At 47.6% G+C, this 20,568-nt stretch overlaps 1 protein-coding gene across 1 annotated transcript; it reads left to right on the top strand.

The window, feature by feature from the left end:
- Positions 1 to 837: 837 nt before the first annotated feature.
- On the top strand, positions 838 to 18,480 carry LOC119978307 (2'-5'-oligoadenylate synthase 1-like; the record flags this gene model as incomplete). The annotated part of the gene is made up of 6 exons (XM_038819845.1): positions 838 to 1,041; positions 4,418 to 4,718; positions 6,534 to 6,706; positions 12,778 to 13,022; positions 14,737 to 14,869; positions 17,765 to 18,480. Coding segments are annotated over 6 exons (1,314 nt in total), but the record flags the coding sequence as incomplete, so codon positions are not given.
- Positions 18,481 to 20,568: the final 2,088 nt, after the last annotated feature.

The raw sequence follows: 20,568 nt of genomic DNA, 5'->3' as shown, positions 1-20,568 counted from the left end.
CTGTACTGTGCTTGACTCTATTCTGATGAAAATTCATCAACCTGAAATGTTAACCCTCATTCTAGCCACCGAGGCTACCAGACCTGCTGAGCGCTTCCAGCATGTTTTGTTTTTATTATCAATGTCCTTTGATTCATTTCTGCAATAAAGTCCTCCCAGTCCTCAGTGTTGGTGTTGATGCCTTCCTCACTGCCCATCTGATCCATCCGTTGCCACATTGCAGCCCAGTGGCAGAAAAATTCCCTTTCGGAGTAAATCAACTCTTTTTGAGTTGTCTGCTCAGCACCTTTAACAACTTACAGCCAACTAGATTGTGGAACTGATTTCCCCTCATTGAACGTCTGTGCACAGGAAGCCCATTCAGATGATGAGAAGGGTGTTTCAGTACTATAGACATGGCAATCCTTTACATAATTGCTCTGAGTGTACATGTGCCACAGATAGTAGACAAAGTGAATTTTCCTGCCCACAAAAACTGCGGCCATTTCTCCACTGAGTAGACCATGTCCACTGAGGCCATAAGTAAATCTGCTCATTGTTGGGACCAATGTGACAACTTAGATCAGGGAGAGAGATAAAGTTGGTTCATTAAAGGATCTTGGAGTACACAAACTAGGAAGGACCCAGGTTCAGTTTCCTGAGTTAGTCCTGGAATAAAGAAGGAAAATATCCACCAGGGTCCAGGTGATCACTGCACGGAAATGCCTGAGTATGTAGGCCGGATTCAGAGCCTGCAGAGGGACTAACACTTGTGAAACCATCGCCTGAGGAGAGTCAGGGCTCAATCATCTGTGCAGACCCAGAGTCGCACCACCAGAGTTGAAGTATAGTTACTGAATTCTAATTTTCTACTCTTTACTCCAGAAGATGGATCTGTATCATACACCTCCAAAACAATTGGACACGTTTATATTTCTTCATCTTCAACCTGACCAGAGTTTCCAGGTGCAAGTGGGCGAGACCATCGACAAGATCTGTAGATTTTTAATGCAACCATGTTTTTCTGATCACAACACTATTAAAATCATTAAAACAGTGAAGGTGAGTCCAACTCTTTAGAAATAGATGAGTAAAAGACTATCCTCGGTGGAAAATAAGCTCGGTGACTGATGGTGTTGAGTCTGTCAGATCAGGAAGGTTCCAGTCTATACCGGTCTTGTCTTGGTTATATAAGTAGAGCGACAGGGCCACCATAATTTATCCTGATGCCCACTGACAAGAAAGAGGAAGAGTCATGGAAACCTAGTGCTCCTAATCAATATCCTCTGTGCAAAGTGTATCTGTTGATTTCCTAGGGATCAACCTCAGTAATGACATTCCTCCGTTACCAAATGAGCTTGTACGATCCAAAGGCATGGACAAGATGGGCCGAATGTTCTCCTTCTGTGCTGTAGCCTCTCTGATTCTATGATCCACTGTCTAGGTTGATGGATGTAGATTGACCCCAAGGTGAGATTCCAGAGTGCCGCAGAGCTTGAACCAGGGTATTCAAGAGAACAGGAGAGAAAGATTGAGGATTGAGGGAGCAAATTGTTTTTTCGTTTTTAAAAATAAATTTAGAGTATCCAATTTTTTTTTCCAATTAAGGGACAATTTAGAATGGCCAATTCACCTACCCTGCACATCTTCTCGTGTTGTAGTGGTGAGACCCAAGCAGACAAGCAGACACACGGACAGTGACCTGGGGCCAGGATCGAACCTGGGTCCTTGGCGCCGTGAGGCAGCAGTGCAAACCACTGCACCTCTGTTTTGCCCCCTTGAGGGAGCAAATTAAAGGAACAGAGTGGTCATTGATGGAAGCTACAGTGCCAGAAAGTCCAATTTGATTTCTTATATTAGGCTGAGAGTGTGTGAGGGAAACTTCATTCTAGTGATATCCTGGATGGCAAAGATAATCCAGGTTTCTCTTCTGTACTCCCAACTGCCTCTGTAAATGCCTTTCCCACCTCATCTATCCTTGTCAGCAAGTGGGATCCTCATGTACTCTTATCTGGCTGCATCACAGCCTGGTACGGCAACTACTCAGCCTAAGACCTCAAGAAACATCAGAGTTGTGAACACAACCCAGTCCATCACACAGACCTGCCTACCATCCATTGACTCCACCTACAACTCCTGTTGCCTGGGGAAAGCGGGCAGCATAATCAAAGACCCCTCCCACCCGGCTTACTCACTTTTCCAACTTCTTCCAATTTCTTCCATCGGGCAGGAGATACAGAAGTCTGAGAAGACACAGGAACAGATTCTAAAACAGCTTCTTCCCCACTGTTACCAGACTCCTAAGCGACCCTCTTATGGGCTGAACTCATTAACACTACACTCTGTATGCTTCATCCGATGCCGGTGTTTATGTAGTTACATTGTGTGCGTTGTGTTGTCCTATTATGTATTTTCTTTTTATTTTCTTTTATTTTCATGTACTTAATGATCTGTTGAGCTGCTTGCAGACAAATACTTTTCACTGTATCTCGGTACACATGACAATAAACCAATCCAATCCAATCCAAACATTTCCCTCAGCTGGTCTCCTCCCTACCCCCTTTATAATGAGCCCCTACTTCTCTTTAATTTTACTCATTCTCCCGCTGTCCCCTATTCCCTGATCATTTTGCCACGATACCTCCTGCTTCCAACTCCATTCCTCCAAGGTACCTATACTCAATGGTAAATGATTCTGTCTCCTTAGGCACTGTACCTGCCCCTGTCTAAATTGTTGTCATCACCCACACCATGAAAAAAAACACCTTTCATCCTCCTGTCCTTAATCTCACCTGGCTGCAAGGGCCTCAGAAATGCCTTATTTCCATATGTGAAGGTTTTAATACCAATTTCCAGCACGGGCAGTTCATGCAAATTCTTTTTGGGTATTTCCCAAAATGGTCGACGACACACTCCTGATTCGGAATGTGCAATGCTTCTTGAGTACTATATTTGGAAACCATTTAGCTCAAGAAAAGCAAAAGCTGCACAGTCCAAATTCTAGGCCTTTGGCTCAGGCTGCCACGCAGGGCCTTGCAACCAACTTGCCTTCTTCCTGACAACCTTCTTAATCTGAACCAGACTCTTCAACTCCAATTTATCTAAATGGAGTTGGTGTACTTGGTGACCACTTTCGTTACCCTCAGAGACAACCATTCAGTTAAATTATTATTGATCTGTATCTCAATTCCTTTGTCCCAAATCCCTTAATACCATTAATCTATCAATCATGAAAAAGACAATGGACTTACCGTATACAGCCTATTGACCGAGTGAATTCCAGATTTTTGCTGTTCTTTATGAAGAAATAAGTACATCCCGGTTTCAGTCTGAAGGGCTCACCTCTAATTTTAGATTACGTCCCCTTGTTCTGAATTCTCCCCACCAGATGGTCTACACTAGCAACCCCCAGTAGCATTTGAAGCATCTTGATTAGATCATCCTTAACTTTCAAAGGGATGCAAAGTAAACATTGGGCCGCGATTCAGCGGACTTAAAACTAAACTCAGCGGCTGCAGGGCCGAGAATCACCCCGCTTTCCAACGGCACTTTGCTGGTTTAGTTGGTCCCGTCGATGCCACACTTAGAGAGATTTCCTGCTGGTGAGCTGATGTCGCCAACAGGAGCAGCTGTTCACAGATCAGGATGCCATTTTAATCAGCCTCCCAATCTCCCCCCCCCCCCCCCCCCCACCCCCCCTTCAGGCTCCCCCACTGTAGCAAACCCTCCCTCACCCCTCCAACCTTAGCAAGGTCTCTGGGAACACCTCCTCCTCTCTTGACAAGCCCCGCCCGGGCCTGACCCCTGACAGTGCTAACCTGGCACCCTGGCAGTGCCCCTGTTACCCTGACCATGCCAGAGTGCCCGAATGGCACTGCTGGGATGCCAGGCTGGCAGGGCCCAGGTTCCAGAGGAGTACCAGGGTGCCACTGTGCCTGCCTCCGACCACCCAGGGGCCTCCAATGGCCTGCGAGGCCCCCCAGGTGTTGTTCCGCCTCGTTCTCGTTTGTGTGGATCAGTTCGAGAGGGAACCCTGAGGAGGTCTTGCAGCTGTGTCCGTTGAGTTCCGGACTTCGGTTGAATCCCGGTGTCTGGGTATTAAAATGAGATGTTGGCTACTTTAAATATGTGGATCTGGATCTCGCCCAGTGAGGGCAAGATTGTGCCGGGCAGAGTGAATGGGGTGGTCTTTGATCGGCCCGGTGTCTGGCACCGTGTGGCCGCTGAATGGCGCCCCACAATTCAAGCCACAATCTCACCTTTCCATGTCAGGTGTAGGATTGGGCAAATGATGAGAATCCTGGGTAAAGAGCCAACAAGGTTAGCATGAATTAAGGGCCGAGCTGATGATTTGAGAATCAATGCTGATTTGAGAGGTAATGCCTTTTCCTCATTATACCCTGAAAATGTTGAGCTGCTATTTCATGTTTCTTTTCAGGGAGGCTCCACTGGGAAAGGAACAGCTTTAAAAAATCGCTCGGATGCCGACCTGGTCGTCTTCATCAGCCAGTTCAGAAGCTTCCAAGATCAGAAGCAAAATCGGGGTGATATCTTGACGATGATTAAAGAGATGCTGATCAAAATCAGGCAATCAATTGCTTTTGAAATCATCATGACAGAGCCCAAAACCACTCCGTCTGGCTTCTTTACGTCTCCACGTTCCCTCAACTTCCACTTTCAATCCAGAGAGGGGTCTGATTCTATAGAAGTTGATGTCTTGCCAGCATTCGATGCTTTAGGTATGAGACATTAAATGTAAATGATGGGGTGGAAATTAGTCATATTTAAGGAGTTCTTCCACTCAGCTGCTTCTGCTCTTTACCGAACCCAACTCCTTGCCCATCAAAGCCAAACCCTCCCCAGATCTCCACCATCATGGTCTTGACCACACCGTCCTCCTCCAACACATCTTCTCCATTGGTCAGACTGCCTCCTTCTGCAGAAATGCGATCCATTGGGTCCTTAATTTCCCATAGCATGTGCTGGATGGCCAATAGAGCTGCATCATGGGTAACCATCAGACCAGGCTGGCGGGAGATCTGATTTCAGGCTTCAAATTGCAGGGGTGGAGGTTCTCCATTCCTCTCAGAAATACTCAATAGCAACTCCCTTCCTAAATGAGACCCATTCATAGAAGAAAAATATTCCTACTGGACATCTTTTCAAGGATAGAAGTAAGGGCGACAATTGGAGTTCAGGCCATGAACATAGACCACATCCCCCCATGATTCCCCCCTTCTCATTCAGTGTACCAGTCCTAAGGACTGAAATAGAGGAGCAGGGGGGCCCCTGCCCAGGCCCCCAGAGTGCCTTGTGAAAAGGGTCTCATAGGGGCCATCACAATCTCTTCAACATCCCCCCCTGCCCCCCCCCAAAATAGACCACCCAAAAGCCTGTGTATGCTCGGCCCACTGAAATGACTGAAGATATTTAGCTTCAGGATGTGTCCACTTGAAACCTTTTATTTTGATGCTGTCAGAAATATTGGGGTAGAATTTATGTAGGGCTTTTATTGATCTTGTGCCATACTCTTGTTTGAATGCCCAAAGTGTGATGATAGGTAGACTATCATCTGTGTATAATTAGTTAGATGTTTTACTGCTGTAGTTCTAGCATCCAACCAGTGGTTGGTGCCAGTATGCAGGCACATGACCCGGAGGCACCATGTGTTCGAGGACAAGGTGTTAGTAAGGAGTTTATAGCAATCGCATATTAGAGTAGGTCTAGCGTATCTTAGTGTAAGTTAGTGTTAGACCATTATTTCAAACTGTATTGATCTTAGACATTATAGTAATTCTTTAGAGTAGCGTTTGTAATAAATAGTTTTGTTGCAAAACAAAGTCTAATGTTCTTTGTTAAAACTACCAAAGATTCAACATCAGCAGAATGAAACAGCCTAAACAGCTCCTCCCACCATTCCCCCGATCTTTCTGTCAAGGTCACCGTGGGAAATCAGGAGAACTCTCCGGACATTCCGGTTCATGTGTATTTCCAGCTCTTTCTGCTTTTAGTTCAGGTTTTCAGTTTATGAAGTCTTTATTGTTCTTCTAGCCCTTAGAAAATGGTCTTCAATCAATCATTAGCAATTTATCGGGGTGGAGTTTGGACTGTGTATGTTGTTGATGACTATGTACGGGGTGGATGGTGGATCCCTGATTCCTTTTCTTTGATGTTTGTATTGAAAATGTTGAAGGTTGTTTGAAATGAAATAATGAAAATTGCTTATTGTCACGAGTCGGCTTCAATGAAGTTACTGTGAAAAGCCCCTAGTCGCCACATTCCGGCACCTGTCCGGGGAGGCTGATACGGGAATCGAACCGTGCTGCTGGCCTGCTTGGTCTGCTTTAAAAGCCAGCGATTTAGCCCATTGAGCTAAATCAGCCCCTTTGTATTTGTATTTGTTACTGTTGATTGTTTGTTGGTGGGTGTAAATTCGGATGAAAATGTGAAAAAGGAGAATAAAATTTTTTTTTTTTTAAATCATTTGCAATTTATACTGTGGTAAACTGTCCAGTACCTGAAAAATAAGATTTCACTTTTTGATTGTCCAAAAGGTCAGCAGACAAGGAGCTGCCCGAGTGCCCAGGTGTATTTAGACCTGATTAATGCCAATGGGGTTAGAGCAGAATTCTCGCCGTGTTTCACTGAACTACAGAGGGACTTTGTGAAGCACCGTCCAGCAAAACTGAAGGGCCTTATCCGCCTTGTGAAGCACTGGTACAACGAGGTAGGTGTAGGGACTGCTGCTGATTTATGTACTATCAACAAAGAAGTTGTGATTGTGTTTCAATGTTACTTTAACAAATGTACCAACCCTTGAAAATAAAAAGGGTTGGTTACAATAGCATAGGATTCACTTGTTCCTGTTATGGTACAATATGACTTCAAGCTCTGATACTTGAAGCCTAACGAGTTGGCGCTACAGACGTCCCACTGCTTTATTTTCGAGCCCTTGATTTACCACCCATTGCCCTGAATTTCACGTAGGCATGGGGCAACACGATAGCACAATGGTTAGCACTGTTGCTTCACAACTCCAGGGTCCGAGGTTCGATTCCCGCTTGGGTCACTGTGCGGAGTCTGCACGTTCTCCCCGTGTTTATGTGGGTTTCCTCCCACAAGTCCCGAAAGACGTGCTGTTAGGTAATTTGGACATTCTGAATTCTCCCTCAGTGCACCCGAACAGGTGCCGGAGTGTGGCGACCAGCAGTTTTTCTCAGTAACTTCATTGCAGTGTTCATGTAAGCCTACTTATGACAAGCAAGATTATTATAAAAGTCACCCAGAATTGTGACTTTTACTCTGCTGTGTTGCCCTTAAAGGGACATTCACCACGCCTGGGAAGCATATGTGCTCAAGTTATAGACAGAACTGCAATTCATTTCCATTTAGCATATTTAAACCTTAAATCCATTGGCCCCAGGGGATCTTCATGATACTAACAGGACTGCTTAGGTTAAACGTTGAACCCACAAGGCCATCTTTCTGATGCACTGGCAGTTTCTGGTCTTTTCTGGCAGCTTAAAATTCCTCCCATATGTTTTAAATTGATACAACTGGCGGGAAACGGGTGGCAAAGGGAAGTAACACCGGCGCTGACCTGGTAAACTGATGCCAAAGTTTGACAAGTGCTAGATACATGCACAAACCTTCCCAATCTTCTGTCCTTGTCCTTCAAATGCGATGTCTCCGAATGCATCTGTTGGAACTTGCCGAAGGTGTTTTGTGGAATTCCACTTCTCCCCTTGTAAGTGACCCAGGTTAATGGCCTCTTTCGTATGATACTGTTTGGAGTATCCACATTGACATGGTGGCCTTTGAAGAAACAAACAACAGAAACCTGTCAATTTCCTGTAAACAAATTGCAAAATGATATATTGGAACATTGTAATAATGCAATTTCTTTGCCCAGCCGAGCATTCCTCTTCCCAGCTCTCCAATCATATTCATTAATCCTCCTGTACTCATCCTCCCCCACTGTCCGGCTCCATCAACTCTCTCTGATTCATAGAACATAGAACATAGAACAGGACAGCACAGAACAGGCCCTTCGGCCCTCAATGTTGTGCCGAGCTATGATCACCATACTCAAACCCACGTATCCACCCTATACCCGTAACCCAACAACCCCCCCCCTTAACCTTACTTTCTATTAGGACACTACGGGCAATTTTAGCATGGCCAATCCACCTAACCCGCACATCTTTGGACTGTGGGAGGAAACCGGAGCACCCGGAGGAAACCCACGCACACAGGGGGAGGACGTGCAGACTCCACACAGACAGTGACCCAGCGGGGAATCGAAACTGGGACCCTGGAGCTGTGAAGCATTTATGCTAACCACCATGCTACTCTGCTGCCCTTCCAACTCTCCAACTCTCTCTGACGCCTCCAACTCTCTCTGACTCCTCCAACTCTCTCTGACTCCTCCAACCCTCTCTGATTCCCCCAACTCTCTCTGACTCCTCCAACTCTCTCTGACTCCTCCAACTCTCTCTGACTCCTCCTGCTCGCTCTGGCTCCTCCCGCTCTCTCTGGCTCCTCCAACTCTCTCTGACTCCTCCCGCTCTCTCTGGCTCCTCCAACTCTCTCTGACTCCTCCAACTCTCTCTGACTCCTCCAACTCTCTCTGACTCCTCCAACTCTCTCTGACTCCTCCAACTCTCTCTGACTCCTCCCGCTCTCTCTGACTCCTCCAACTCTCTCTGACTCCTCCAACTCTAACTGACTCCTCCAACTCTCTCTGACTCTTCCAACTCTCTCTGACTCCTCCAACTCTCGCTGACTCCTCCAACTCTCTCTGACTCCTCCAACTCTCTCTGGCTCCTCCAACTCTCTCTGGCTCCTCCAACTCTCTCTGACTCCTCCAACTCTCTCTGACTTGTCCAACTCTTTCTGACTCGTCCAACTCTCTCTGACTCGTACAACTCTCTCTGACTCGTACAACTCTCTCTGACTCCTCCAACTCTTTCTGACTCCTCCAACTCTCTCTGACTCCTCCAACTCTCTCTGACTCCTCCACACAATGGTGTGGTCGTCCATTCCGCCTATCCCAGAGATCACCCCCATAACACAGGTGGGAGGGGCAGCACGGTTACACAGATCAGGAGGCCCTCCTCCTTCCTACCTACCAGCCCCCTCATTTATACCCCCCCCCCCCCCTTGTTAATCAGCCCCGCAGTGCTTTATGGCTGCGTGATGGGTCGCTATTTAACAGGTTGGCTCCAAGCGAACATGCTTTCTTGGAGGGTGATGTGGTGGGAGGGGGGCTGCGTGTGGTCGGCCCCTCCATATTATTAAACCCATTGAGATTAATAGGTGGAAAAACATGAGCTGGTGAATTTCTAGCTCTGTGTTTCTGAGTTCTCTAGTTGACCTGTAAGGGCCCTTTCAGACAGACCGTACCAATTGACAGTAGGCAGATCTGCCATGTTAAAGTAGCTGGATAATTGGAATGATGTGGAGATGCCGGCGCTGGACTGGGGTGGGCATGGTAAGATGTTTTACAACACCAGGTTAATGTCCAACAGGTTTATTTTGAATCACTAGCTTTCGGAGGGTAGCTCCTTCATCAGGTGAGTGAAGAGGTAGGTTACACAAACACAGCATGTATAGACAAAGTCAATGATGCAAGATGATACTTTGAATGCGAGTCTTTGCAGGTAATTAAGCCTTTGCAGGTCCAGAAGGTGCAAATTGAGAGAGAGGGATAATCACAGGTTAAAGAGGTGTGAATTGTCTCAAGCCAGGACAGTTGGTAGGATTTTGCAAGCCCAGGCCAGATAGTGGGGGTTTAAATGTAGTGAGACATGAATGCAAGGCCCCTTTCCTCATGCAGCCTCTGATTTCTGTTGTCAGTCACTTTGAATCACTGCCCCCTCATCATTAACATTTCACATTGGATACAGTTTCTCTTTATTTATTCTGTCTAAACCCTTCATAATTTTAAACACGTCTGTCAAACTTCCTCTTAACCTGATCTGCTGCTGGCAAAACAGCCCAAGCTTCTCTAACCTATCCACGGAACTGGAGTCCTTCAGCCCTGGTGCCAGAATTGGCCAAACTAGGGTGTGATCTACCAGCTGTTTACTCCGGCAGGAGATCCCAGTCCCAAGCCAGTGCACGGGATTCCCGGCAACGAAGGGTGCAGTTACCAGGAAATCCCGTAGACAACACCGGGTCCGGTAAACCCGCTGGTGGGCCTCCTCCACCGCCGAAAAGCACGCAGCGGGTTAGTCAGTAAATCCCGCTCCGAGCGTTTTATGAAGGCTTAGCATCACTTCCTTGTTTTTGTATTCCATGGCCAGGATTTCAATGTTTCAAAGTTTATTTTAAAGAATTCAAAAACTGGAAGAAAAATAATGGGCGGGATTCTTCGGAAACTGGCGGGGCGGGCCACTCCGGCGGCGAGGAGTGGCGTGAACCACTCTGGCGTGGGCTGCCCCTAAGGTGCAGAATCCTCCGGAACTTCAGGGGCTAGGCCAGCACCGGAGTGGTTTGCGCCTGCCGGCGCAGAAGGGGCTTGGCGCTGCACCAACCGCTGCCGAAGGGCCTCCACCAGCCGGCGCGAGTTGGCGCATGCGCGGGCGTGCCAACGTATGCTGGCGTCATCCCAGTGCACACGCAGGGAGGTTCAACACCGCGCTGGCCATCGCGGACCGTTACACCGGCCAGTGCGGAGGAATAGAGTGCCCCCATGGCACAGGCCTGCCCGCGGATCGGTGGGCTCTGATCGCAGGCCAAGCCACCATGGGAGCACCCACCGGGGCCAGATGCCTCCCTGAGGACCCCGGAGATTGCCCGCAGAGCCAGGTCCCGCCGGTAAGTACCTGTCGTAACATACGCCGGCGGGACCCATTGCGGGTCCCACTCGGCCCATCGCGGGCCGGAGAGTCGCTGGGGGTGCCTCTACCGGTGTGGTGCAAATCCCACCCCCGCCAAATCCCCGCGGGGCGCCGGAGAGTTCGGCAGCCGGTGGGGGCGGGATTCACACCCCCCCCCCCCGGTGATTCTCCAACCTGGCGAGGGGGTCGGAGAATCCCGCCCAATAGCTGAAGAGGAAGAAAAATGTCTGATTGGGAGCATTTGTAATGTAAGGAGAATAGTGCCACTGTCTGGAAAGGATTAAGAAAAGCTGATAGGTTGTAGAATCGAATGTTAACGCATCGAATGGTTGTGGAATGTTAACGCACGGAATAAGGCCATGCAGCTCGTTACGTTGGTGGCAGCTCTCAGCAGGTGTCACCTACCCAGTCCCACTTCTCCCTGTACCACTGCTAACTTTTTATCTCCAGAGAATGATCCAATTCCCTTTTGGAATTCCCGATAGCTCTGCCTCCACCACACTGTCAGACAGTGGATTCCAAACCACAATCGCTAAAATGTGCAAAAGAAAATATTTCCACACATCATAGAATCATAGAATTTACAGTGCAGAAGGAGGCCACTCGGCCCATCGAGTCTGCACCGGCTCTCGGAGAGAGCACCCTAATTAAGCCCACACCTCCATCCTATCCCCGCAACCCAGCAGCCCCAACTAACCCAAGGGAATTTATCATGGCCAATCCACCTAACCTGCACATCTTTGGACAGTGGGCGGAAACCGGAGCACCCGGAGGAAACCCACGCAGACATGGGGAGAATGTGCTGACTCCACACAGACAGTAACCTAAGCTGGGAATCGAACCTGGGACCCTGGAGCTGTGAAGCAACTGTGCTAAACACACTACCGTGCCGCCCTGCGTTGTCGGGAAACCCATGCGCTGGCGTGGGACTGGAATCTCCCACCGGAGTGAATAGCTGGTAGATAGCACCCTAGTGTGGCCAATTCTGGGAACGAGGGCTGAAGAACTCCAGTTCCGTGGATAGATTAGAGCAGCTTGGGCTGTTTTACCAGCACCAGATCAGGTTAAGAGGAAGTTTGAGAGTCAAATAAAATTATGAAGGGTTTAGAATAAATAAAGAGATATTGTATCCAATGTGAAATGTTAATGATTCGAAGTGACTGGCAACAGAAATCAGAGGCAGCATGAGGAGAGGGACCTTGGATTCCTGTCGCACTACATTTGAAAACATTTAACCCCCTGTCAGATGAATGTACCTTTAAGAAATGGGTGTTTATCAAATAGCTGCAGCGATGTCAGTGTGTGGGTGGAGCTGGGCTGTCTGTCTTTCACTTTCGTTTTTGAGGCGGCAGATATAGTGTGTTTTTGGTTTTGTTTTCAGAGGTGGATAGCTGCATTAAAAGCAAGCAGCTGTATAATGATCTCTCTTTATAAGCTAAGGAATGTCTCCAGATCATTGATGATTTCAAATTAATACCTGTTTCTGTAGAACATTTAAACCCGCTCTCTTTATTTTAAAGGGGTTTAACTTGTGCATGTTGTTCGGAAAGTTATCTATAGAGTGCTGTATCTTTTGGGGGGTGGTCAGGATTGGTAGTTAATAAACTGTTTATTGTTTGTTTATAAAATGATAACTGGATTCATAGAATAAACATTGTTTTTGTTTTAAAATACTTTTAGTTATCTGTTGCATCACACCAGTAAAGTGGGCCCTTGTGCTCCCCTGTAGCCAAAATCTATTTAAAGTTGTGGGTCAGGTGAACTCCATGATATACTTTGGTGTTGTCTAAACCCTGGCCGGTAATACCCCCATCACCTTCACTTTGGTCGCCAATCATTTAGCACTAAAATCAAGTGAGGTTTTGAACTGGGAGCACTGCCTGGTAAAGTTTATGATGCTATGAACAAGGAAGTAGCTAGGCAAGAATATGCATTGACTTTTTTTACCCAACAGTATGTGCGACCATACAAAACTCAACTTCGACGTGGAGAGTTCCTCCCACCAAAGTACGCCCTGGAGTTGTTGATCATCTACGCATGGGAGAGTGTGGGTGGAGGAGAGAATTTCAACACTGCCGCAGGATTCTGCACAATCATGGAATTGATTATTAAATATAGACAACTGTGGATCTTCTGGACCGACAACTATAACTTTGACAGCCTGGGCAGTTTCCTCACAAAAAAACTTGCAGAACCGAGGTAAGTTAGACTTTTTATTAATTCTATTTTTCCTGATAGCAAACTCCGAGCACACAAAGGGGATTTCAGCCATCATCATATCTATTCCGACTCTTTGAAGATGGTGTTGAACTGATCTCATTCCCTTGCTCCTATCCCCGTAGCCCTGCAAACTCCTCCCCTTCAGATATTCATCCAAAGCATTTTTGTAAATTATTCTTGGATCTGCTTCCACATCCTTTCAGCTGATGTGTTCCAGACCATCATAACTTGCTGTATAAAATACATCTCCCCTATTGTCCCCTCTGGCTCTTCTACTGGGGATTAAGGAGATAAGTACATGTTAGCTAATGAAAGAATCTAAACGTTTCCATGATAGTTCATTTGGTAAATACACCCACCTGTGCCATTTTGGAAGGTTCCTTAATCAAAGTTTGTTTTATTTAGTAGGAGAAATGAGAGGGTCACATATTCACTTGGAAAATAAGAATCATATGGAGTAGTAGAGGTACAAAAGGAACTGGGAATACAAATCATGTTCCTGGCTTTAAGAAAGCGCACATCCTCAGACTTATGTAAGGTGTGCCACAGGGCTCTGACACAAATTAGTTACTTATACAAATATGATTTTGATAAATACAATAAATCAAATTTCATTATGAACAAAATAAAGGTTCCCTGAGGAAATGGGATTATTTGGTGGCAAAACCATCGCTGGTCACTCTGTGCACATCTCGATGGCTACGTGAGGAATGGCATCAACGGAGACCTGACAGCTAATTGGGTGGCATGGTGGCACAGTGGTTAGCACTGCTGTCTCATTGGGACTTGGTTCAAATCCGGCCTCGGTTGACTGTTGACTGTTGAAATCCATGCAGACACAGGGAGAAAGTGCATGGATTTCCTCCGGATGCTCTGGTTTTCTCCCATAATCCAAAGATGTGCAGGTTAGGTGGATTGGCCATGTTAAATTACCCCTGAGTGTGCAAAAGGTTAATGGGTTATGGAGATAGGGTGAGGACCTGACCCTAGGTGGGGTGCCGTTTCAGAGGGCCGGTGCAGACTCAATGGGCCAAATGGCCTCATAGACTCCCTATAGTGCAGAAGGAGGCCAAACGGGTCTGCACCTAACCCTTAGATTGAGCTACACATTTACACTCTCCATTCCACCCAACCCTATCCCTGTATAACCCAACCCATAACCTAACCTGCACATCCCTGGACACTAAAGGGCAATTTAGCATGGCCAATCCACCTAACCTGCACACCTTTGGACTGTAGGAGGAAACTGGAGCACCCAGAGGAAGCCAACGCAGACACGGGGAGAACGTGCAAACTCCACACAGACAGTAGAATTAGACCCAGGTTTCTGGTTCAGTGAGGCAGTAGTGCTAACCATTGTTCCACCGCGCCGCCCCCAAAAATGATGACGGGGATTACACATTCTGCAGTGTAGGAAATCTAGGTCTAGCTAGAAAAAGAAGGGAGGAAAAGCAAAGCATTTAATCAGGCGGAAAAGTTTGGCTCAAATTATTATTTACTTGCAAACGATTGATCAGAGTTGGTTTATAATGTCTCTTCTACTGTGAATGCTTCACATAAATAGTCATTGTTTACTGTCAGTGTCAAAAATGTGCCTGAAAGATACAAATTGAAAGTTTTGTGCAGTCTGATGAATGAGCATCTGAAAACGCATCTTTTGACTGGTGATTATTGCATTCTTTGACTATTTTAGGCCGATGATTCTTGATCCTGCAGACCCAACAGGAAACGTTGCTGGAAATGCTAGATGGGACTTTCTTGCAAAAGAAGCTCAATGTTGTTTACAGCAGGGCTGCCTGATGGGTGTTATCCCCTGGGATGTTGAGGTAAAATATCACATGGTATAGTTCCAAAGTACAGGAATTTTTGAAAAATAAAATGAACTGTTCACTTGAGCTTTTAAAAATCGTGAAACCGGCATGATGTCTGGTGAGGGAGGGAGGAGGTAGGACATGGGGAGGCACGACCATGGGCAGCCAGGCCAGACACTCATCTTGCTGGCTTGTCTCCCCACGAGACTGGGGGGTGTCTAGGCACAGACGGCCATTGCCGCGCCTGCAAGGCGCTGTGCACTCCACTGACCACTCACCTTGGCCCTTGGTTCTGCAGAGGGACACCAGCCGTATGGGTGTCTCCAACCCCCACACACACCCGTACCCCAGCTCCCAACCTCCGCCATACCACCCCCCATTCCATCTGCCACCTGCCGTCGGGACATCATGCGGCCCACCCAAGGGTAATGGCCACAGTAGTCCCGACAGGGACGTCAGACGAGGGCTGCAGAGCGTACCGCTGGTAAGGGCAGCGCCAGCTGGTGGTACCCCCGGCAGCAGGGACGCGTGCCGGGGCCAGAGTCCTCATGGTGCCGGGCATTGACGGGGCCTGGAGTGCGGGGTTGTAGGGGGGGGGGGGAGAGGGGGGGCCACATGCAGAGTCCGCAGTGCCAACTGGGGCACTTTGTAGCCTGGAGGTTCTGGTGGGCACGGGTGCACACCATGCTAACATGTCAGCCTTTCACCCCCTGCACACAGAATTACACAGAATCACAGAAAAATACAGTGCAGAAAAAGCCGTTTGATTGATTGATTTGATTTAGTGTCACATGTACCAAAGTACAGTGAAAAGTATTTTTCTGCGGCCAAGGGGACGTATACAGTGTGTACACAGTGCGTACACAGTACGTATACAGTGTGTACACAGTGTGTACACAGTACGTATACAGTGTGTACACAGTGCATACACAGTACGTATACAGTATGTACACAGTGCGTACACGGTACGTATACAGTGTGTACACAGTGCGTACACAGTACGTATACAGTGTGTACACAGTGCATACACAGTACGTATACAGTGTGTACACAGTACGTATACAGTGTGTACACAGTGCGTACACAGTACGTATACAGTATGTACACAGTGCGTACACAGTACGTATACAGTATGTACACAGTGCGTACACAGTACGTATATAGTGTGTACACAGTGCGTACACAGTACATATACAGTGTGTACACAGTGCATACACAGTACGTATACAGTGTGTACACAGTGCGTACACAGTACGTATACAGTGTGTACACAGTACGTATACAGTGTGTACACAGTACGTATACAGTGCGTACACAGTACGTATACAGTGCGTACACAGTATGTATACAGTGTGTACACAGTGCGTACACAGTACGTATACAGTGTGTACACAGTACGTATACAGTGCGTACACAGTACGTATACAGTGCGTACACAGTATGTATACAGTGCGTACACAGTGCGTACACAGTACGTATACAGTGTGTACACAGTGCATACACAGTACGTATACAGTGTGTACACAGTGCGTACACAGTACGTATACAGTGTGTACACAGTACGTATACAGTGTGTACACAGTACGTATACAGTGTGTACACAGTACGTATACAGTGCATACACAGTATGTATACAGTGCGTACACAGTGCGTACACAGTACGTATACAGTGTGTACGCACTGATAGGCCCCGATCGGCGGGCGGGCTAATTCTGTGGGGGGCTTATGTTCCTCCACGTCGGGCCCCTGTAGGGATCCGCAATATTGCCCGAGGGCCAGTGCGGAGACGGGAACCCACACGTATGCGTGCACCCCTGCTAACCACTATACTACCGTGCTGCCAGGTGTGGGAGGGGGTTAGTGCCAGGGGCACAGTGCTGCCTACTCGCCCTGGCCGCCGAAGGAGGTTGTGCAGTTTCTTTCTTCACTGCCTGCAGGTCCAGATGGTGCTTCTGGTGGCGCTGACCGCCTCTGCCACCTGAGCCCAGGCAAGACGAACAGCAGTGGCTGGCAGCCTCCTTCCTGGGCCGGGGTACAAGGTGGCCTCTCCTCCAAAGGGGCTGGTTTAGCACACTGGGCTAAATCGCTGGCTTTTAAAGCAGACCAAGGCAGGCCAGCAGCATGGTTCAATTCCTGTACCAGCCTCCCCGAACAGGCGTTGGAATGTGGCGACTAGGGGCTTTTCACAGTAACTACATTTGAAGCCTTTTGTGACAATAAGCGATTTTCAATTTCATTTCACCACATCCTGGGGGGACTCCAGCTCAGCATCAGTGAAGCGTAATGTTGCTCTCCTCACTTCCATCTTGTTGGTTGGGATGGTTTGTGTGGGAAGTGAAGTCTGTATAATGCGGCTGCAGCTTTTCAACCTCCTGAGTGTCAATCTCGGATCTGGTGAATCCTTCACCGTTTCTCATTGAATCGATTGTGTCCCACGTGGTGCCCATGCTCGCCCCTTAACAGTCACTTAACTGGTCCAGGTGCGGTCGCCAGTTTTGCTGTCGTGAAAGTCCACAAATCCTGCGCCGGTGCCAACACTTGGTCTCAGGAACGGAGAATTCAGCCGCAAATATGGCCAAATAGCACAAAATGGTGAGATTATGGGAGCCAACCTAAAAAGTACAAGGCCAAAAATTCGATACAGGAAGTATGGCATGACAAACAGGAAGCTTATGGTGATACCGTTTTTAAAAAAAGAACTTTGTGTGGATGTGAAGTACATTCACAACTGATGACCACAATAGAGCAGGGTTACAACACTCAATAACTGATTGTCGAGTCTGTCCTCCTTTCTGGCAACAGCAGGAAGCATTGAATTTACCACTGAATACAGTAAGATTAGTGAAGTTCCTTGTACACAGACTGCATTTCCTTGTTTGGCTTACAGTATTTTATGTTTGTCTTTTCCAGCCGGTGAAAAGTATTCAGGTTTCAGTCCTGCCCATAGATATTTCGTGCTCCTGGCAATGTTTTTCCATGAGCCCTTTCTTACCCATTAGACATATTAAAGAACGTTTTGGGAATTTGCCCGGAATCCCAATGTCCAATTGTTATCTGGAGTGGAACAACCAGACGCTGAATGAAAATTGGACACTGTTTGATTATAAAATGTTCCATGATGTTACTATCTGTCTGAAAGAACAAGCTGGCTGGTGTATCTTAATGTAACCAGGAATAAATGGGTACTGGAGCGATGTGTAAAAATGTCAGAGTTAGCAAGCCATCGCCTTCGAACAAGGTAACGAATATGTTGGCGAGACGCACAATCCTATAATCTATGCTTTGCCTGAATAACATTTTCGACAAACTGAGCTTCTGATTTCAAACTTTCAAGTCGATTATTGGTGTTTCACATGGAGAACTTCAATTGGTGGGGAGTTTGGAGGAAATGGGTGAGGTAGCAGGTGCGTGGCATTCATGGTATTAATTGGACTGTTAAAGAATTAGCAGAGGCAAGGTTGGCTAGGTTAGCTACATTGACCTCTATCCATTGTGATATTCTCTCAGATTTCCACTACAATCAATTAATGAAATGTTTATTCATTTGTTGGTGCTAATTTAAATTGTATGTACACCTGATATGATTATTCAGATTTTAATAAACACAATTCTGATAATTTACAGCATTTGGGGCATTTGTTTATTATTGTTATTAATACTTGCGCTGGGCTTCGAGCAACACTTTGTAGTACAAAGAACAAAGAAAAGTACAGCACAGGAACAGGCCCTTCGGCCCTCCAAGCCCGTGCCGACCATGCTGCCCAACTAAACTACAATCTTCTACACTTCCTGGGTCCGTATCCCTCTATTCCCATCCTATTCATGTATTTATCAGGATGCCTCTTAAATGTCACTATCGTCCCTGCTTCCACCACCTCCTCCGGCAGCGAGTTCCAGGCACCCACTACCCTCTGTGTAAAATACTTGCCTCATACATCTCCTCTAAACCTTGCCCCTCGCACCTTAAACCTATGCCCCCTAGTAATTGACCCCTCTACCCTGGGGAGACCTTTGCACTCTCTCTAAATCCTCCACATCCTTCTGGTAGTGTGGCGACCAGAATTGAAACTATACTCCAAGTGTGGCCTAACTAAAGTTCTATACAGCTGCAACATGACTTGACAATTCTTATACTTAATGCCCCGGCCAATGAAGGCAAGCATGCCGTATGCCTTCTTGACTACCTTCTCCACCTGTGTTGCCCCTTTCAGTGACCTGTGGTCCTGTACACCTAGATCTCTCTGACTTTCAATACTCTTTAGAGTTCTACTATTCACTGTATATTCCCCACCTGCATTAGACCTTCCATAAATGCATTACCTCACATTTCTCCCGATTAAACTCCATCTGCCATCTCTTCGCCCAAGCCTCCAAACGATCTAAATCCTGCTGTATCCTCTGACAGTTCTCATCGCTATCCGCAATTCCACCAACCTTTGTGTCGTCTGCAAACTTACTAATCAGACCAGTTACATTTTCCTCCAAATCATTTATATATACTACAAACAGCAAAGGTCCCAGCACTGATCCCTGTGGAACACCACTAGTCACAGCCCTCCAATTAGAAAATCACCCTTCCATTGCTACTCTCTGCCTTCTATGACCTAGCCAGTTCTGTATCCACCTTGCCAGCTCACCCCTGGTCCCGTGTGACTTCACCTTTTGTACCAATCTGCCATGAGGGACCTTGTCAAAGGCCTTACTGAAGTCCATATAGACAACATCCACTGCTCTACCTGCATCAATCATCTTTGTGATCTCGAAAAACTCTATCAAGTTAGTGAGACACGTCCTCCCCTTCACAAAACCGTGTTGCCTCTCACTAATATGTCCACTTGCTTCCAAATGGGAGTAGATCCTGTCTCGAAGAATTCTCTCCAGTAATTTCCCTATCACAAATCTCTTATTGTCACAAGTAGGCTTCAAATTAAGTTACTGTGAAAAGCCCCTAGTCGCCACATTCCGGCGCCTGTTTGGGGAGGCTGGTACGGGAATTGAACCCGCTGGCCTTGGTCTGCTTTACAAGCGAGCTATTTAACCCACTGTGCTAAACCAACCCCTCCAAATTAGTAATCACTGATCTGTAATTTGTCATGATCTGATGTGGATATTATTAACACCTCTTGTGATACTATATGGTACACTGATACTAAAATGTTCAGATACGGGGCGGGAATCGGCGGAGCGGGCAACTCCGGCGGGAAGGAGTGGCGTGAACCACTCGGGTGTCGGGCCGCCACATAGGTGTGGAATCCTCTGCACCTTCAGAGGCCAGGCCGGTGCCGGGGTGGTTTGCGGCCTGCTGGCCAGTGCGAAGGGGCTTGGTGCCACGCCAACCAGCGCCGAAGGGCCTCCGCTGGCGGGAGCACCAGCGTGTGCTGGCGTCATCCCAGTGCATGCGCGGGGGGGGGTTCATCTCCGCGTCGGCCATCGCGGAGGACCATAGCGGCCGACGCGGAAGAATAGTGTGCCCCCATGGCACAGGCCTGCCTGCGGATTGGTGGGCCCCGATTGCGGGCCAGGCCAATGTGGGGGCATCTCCCGGGGCCAGACCTCCCTGTGCCCCCCCACCGCCCGAGGACACTGGAGGCCGCCCACACAGCCAGGTCCCGCAAATACCTGGTGTCATATACGCCGGCGGGACTGGCCGAAAACGGGTGGCCACTCGGCCCATCGTGGGCCGGAGAATCGCCGGGGTGGGGGGAGGGGCGCTG

This window comes from Scyliorhinus canicula, chromosome 1 (assembly GCF_902713615.1).
Source record: "Scyliorhinus canicula chromosome 1, sScyCan1.1, whole genome shotgun sequence".
NCBI lineage: Eukaryota > Metazoa > Chordata > Chondrichthyes > Carcharhiniformes > Scyliorhinidae > Scyliorhinus > Scyliorhinus canicula.
This window is presented reverse-complemented; position numbering and strand designations above follow the sequence as displayed.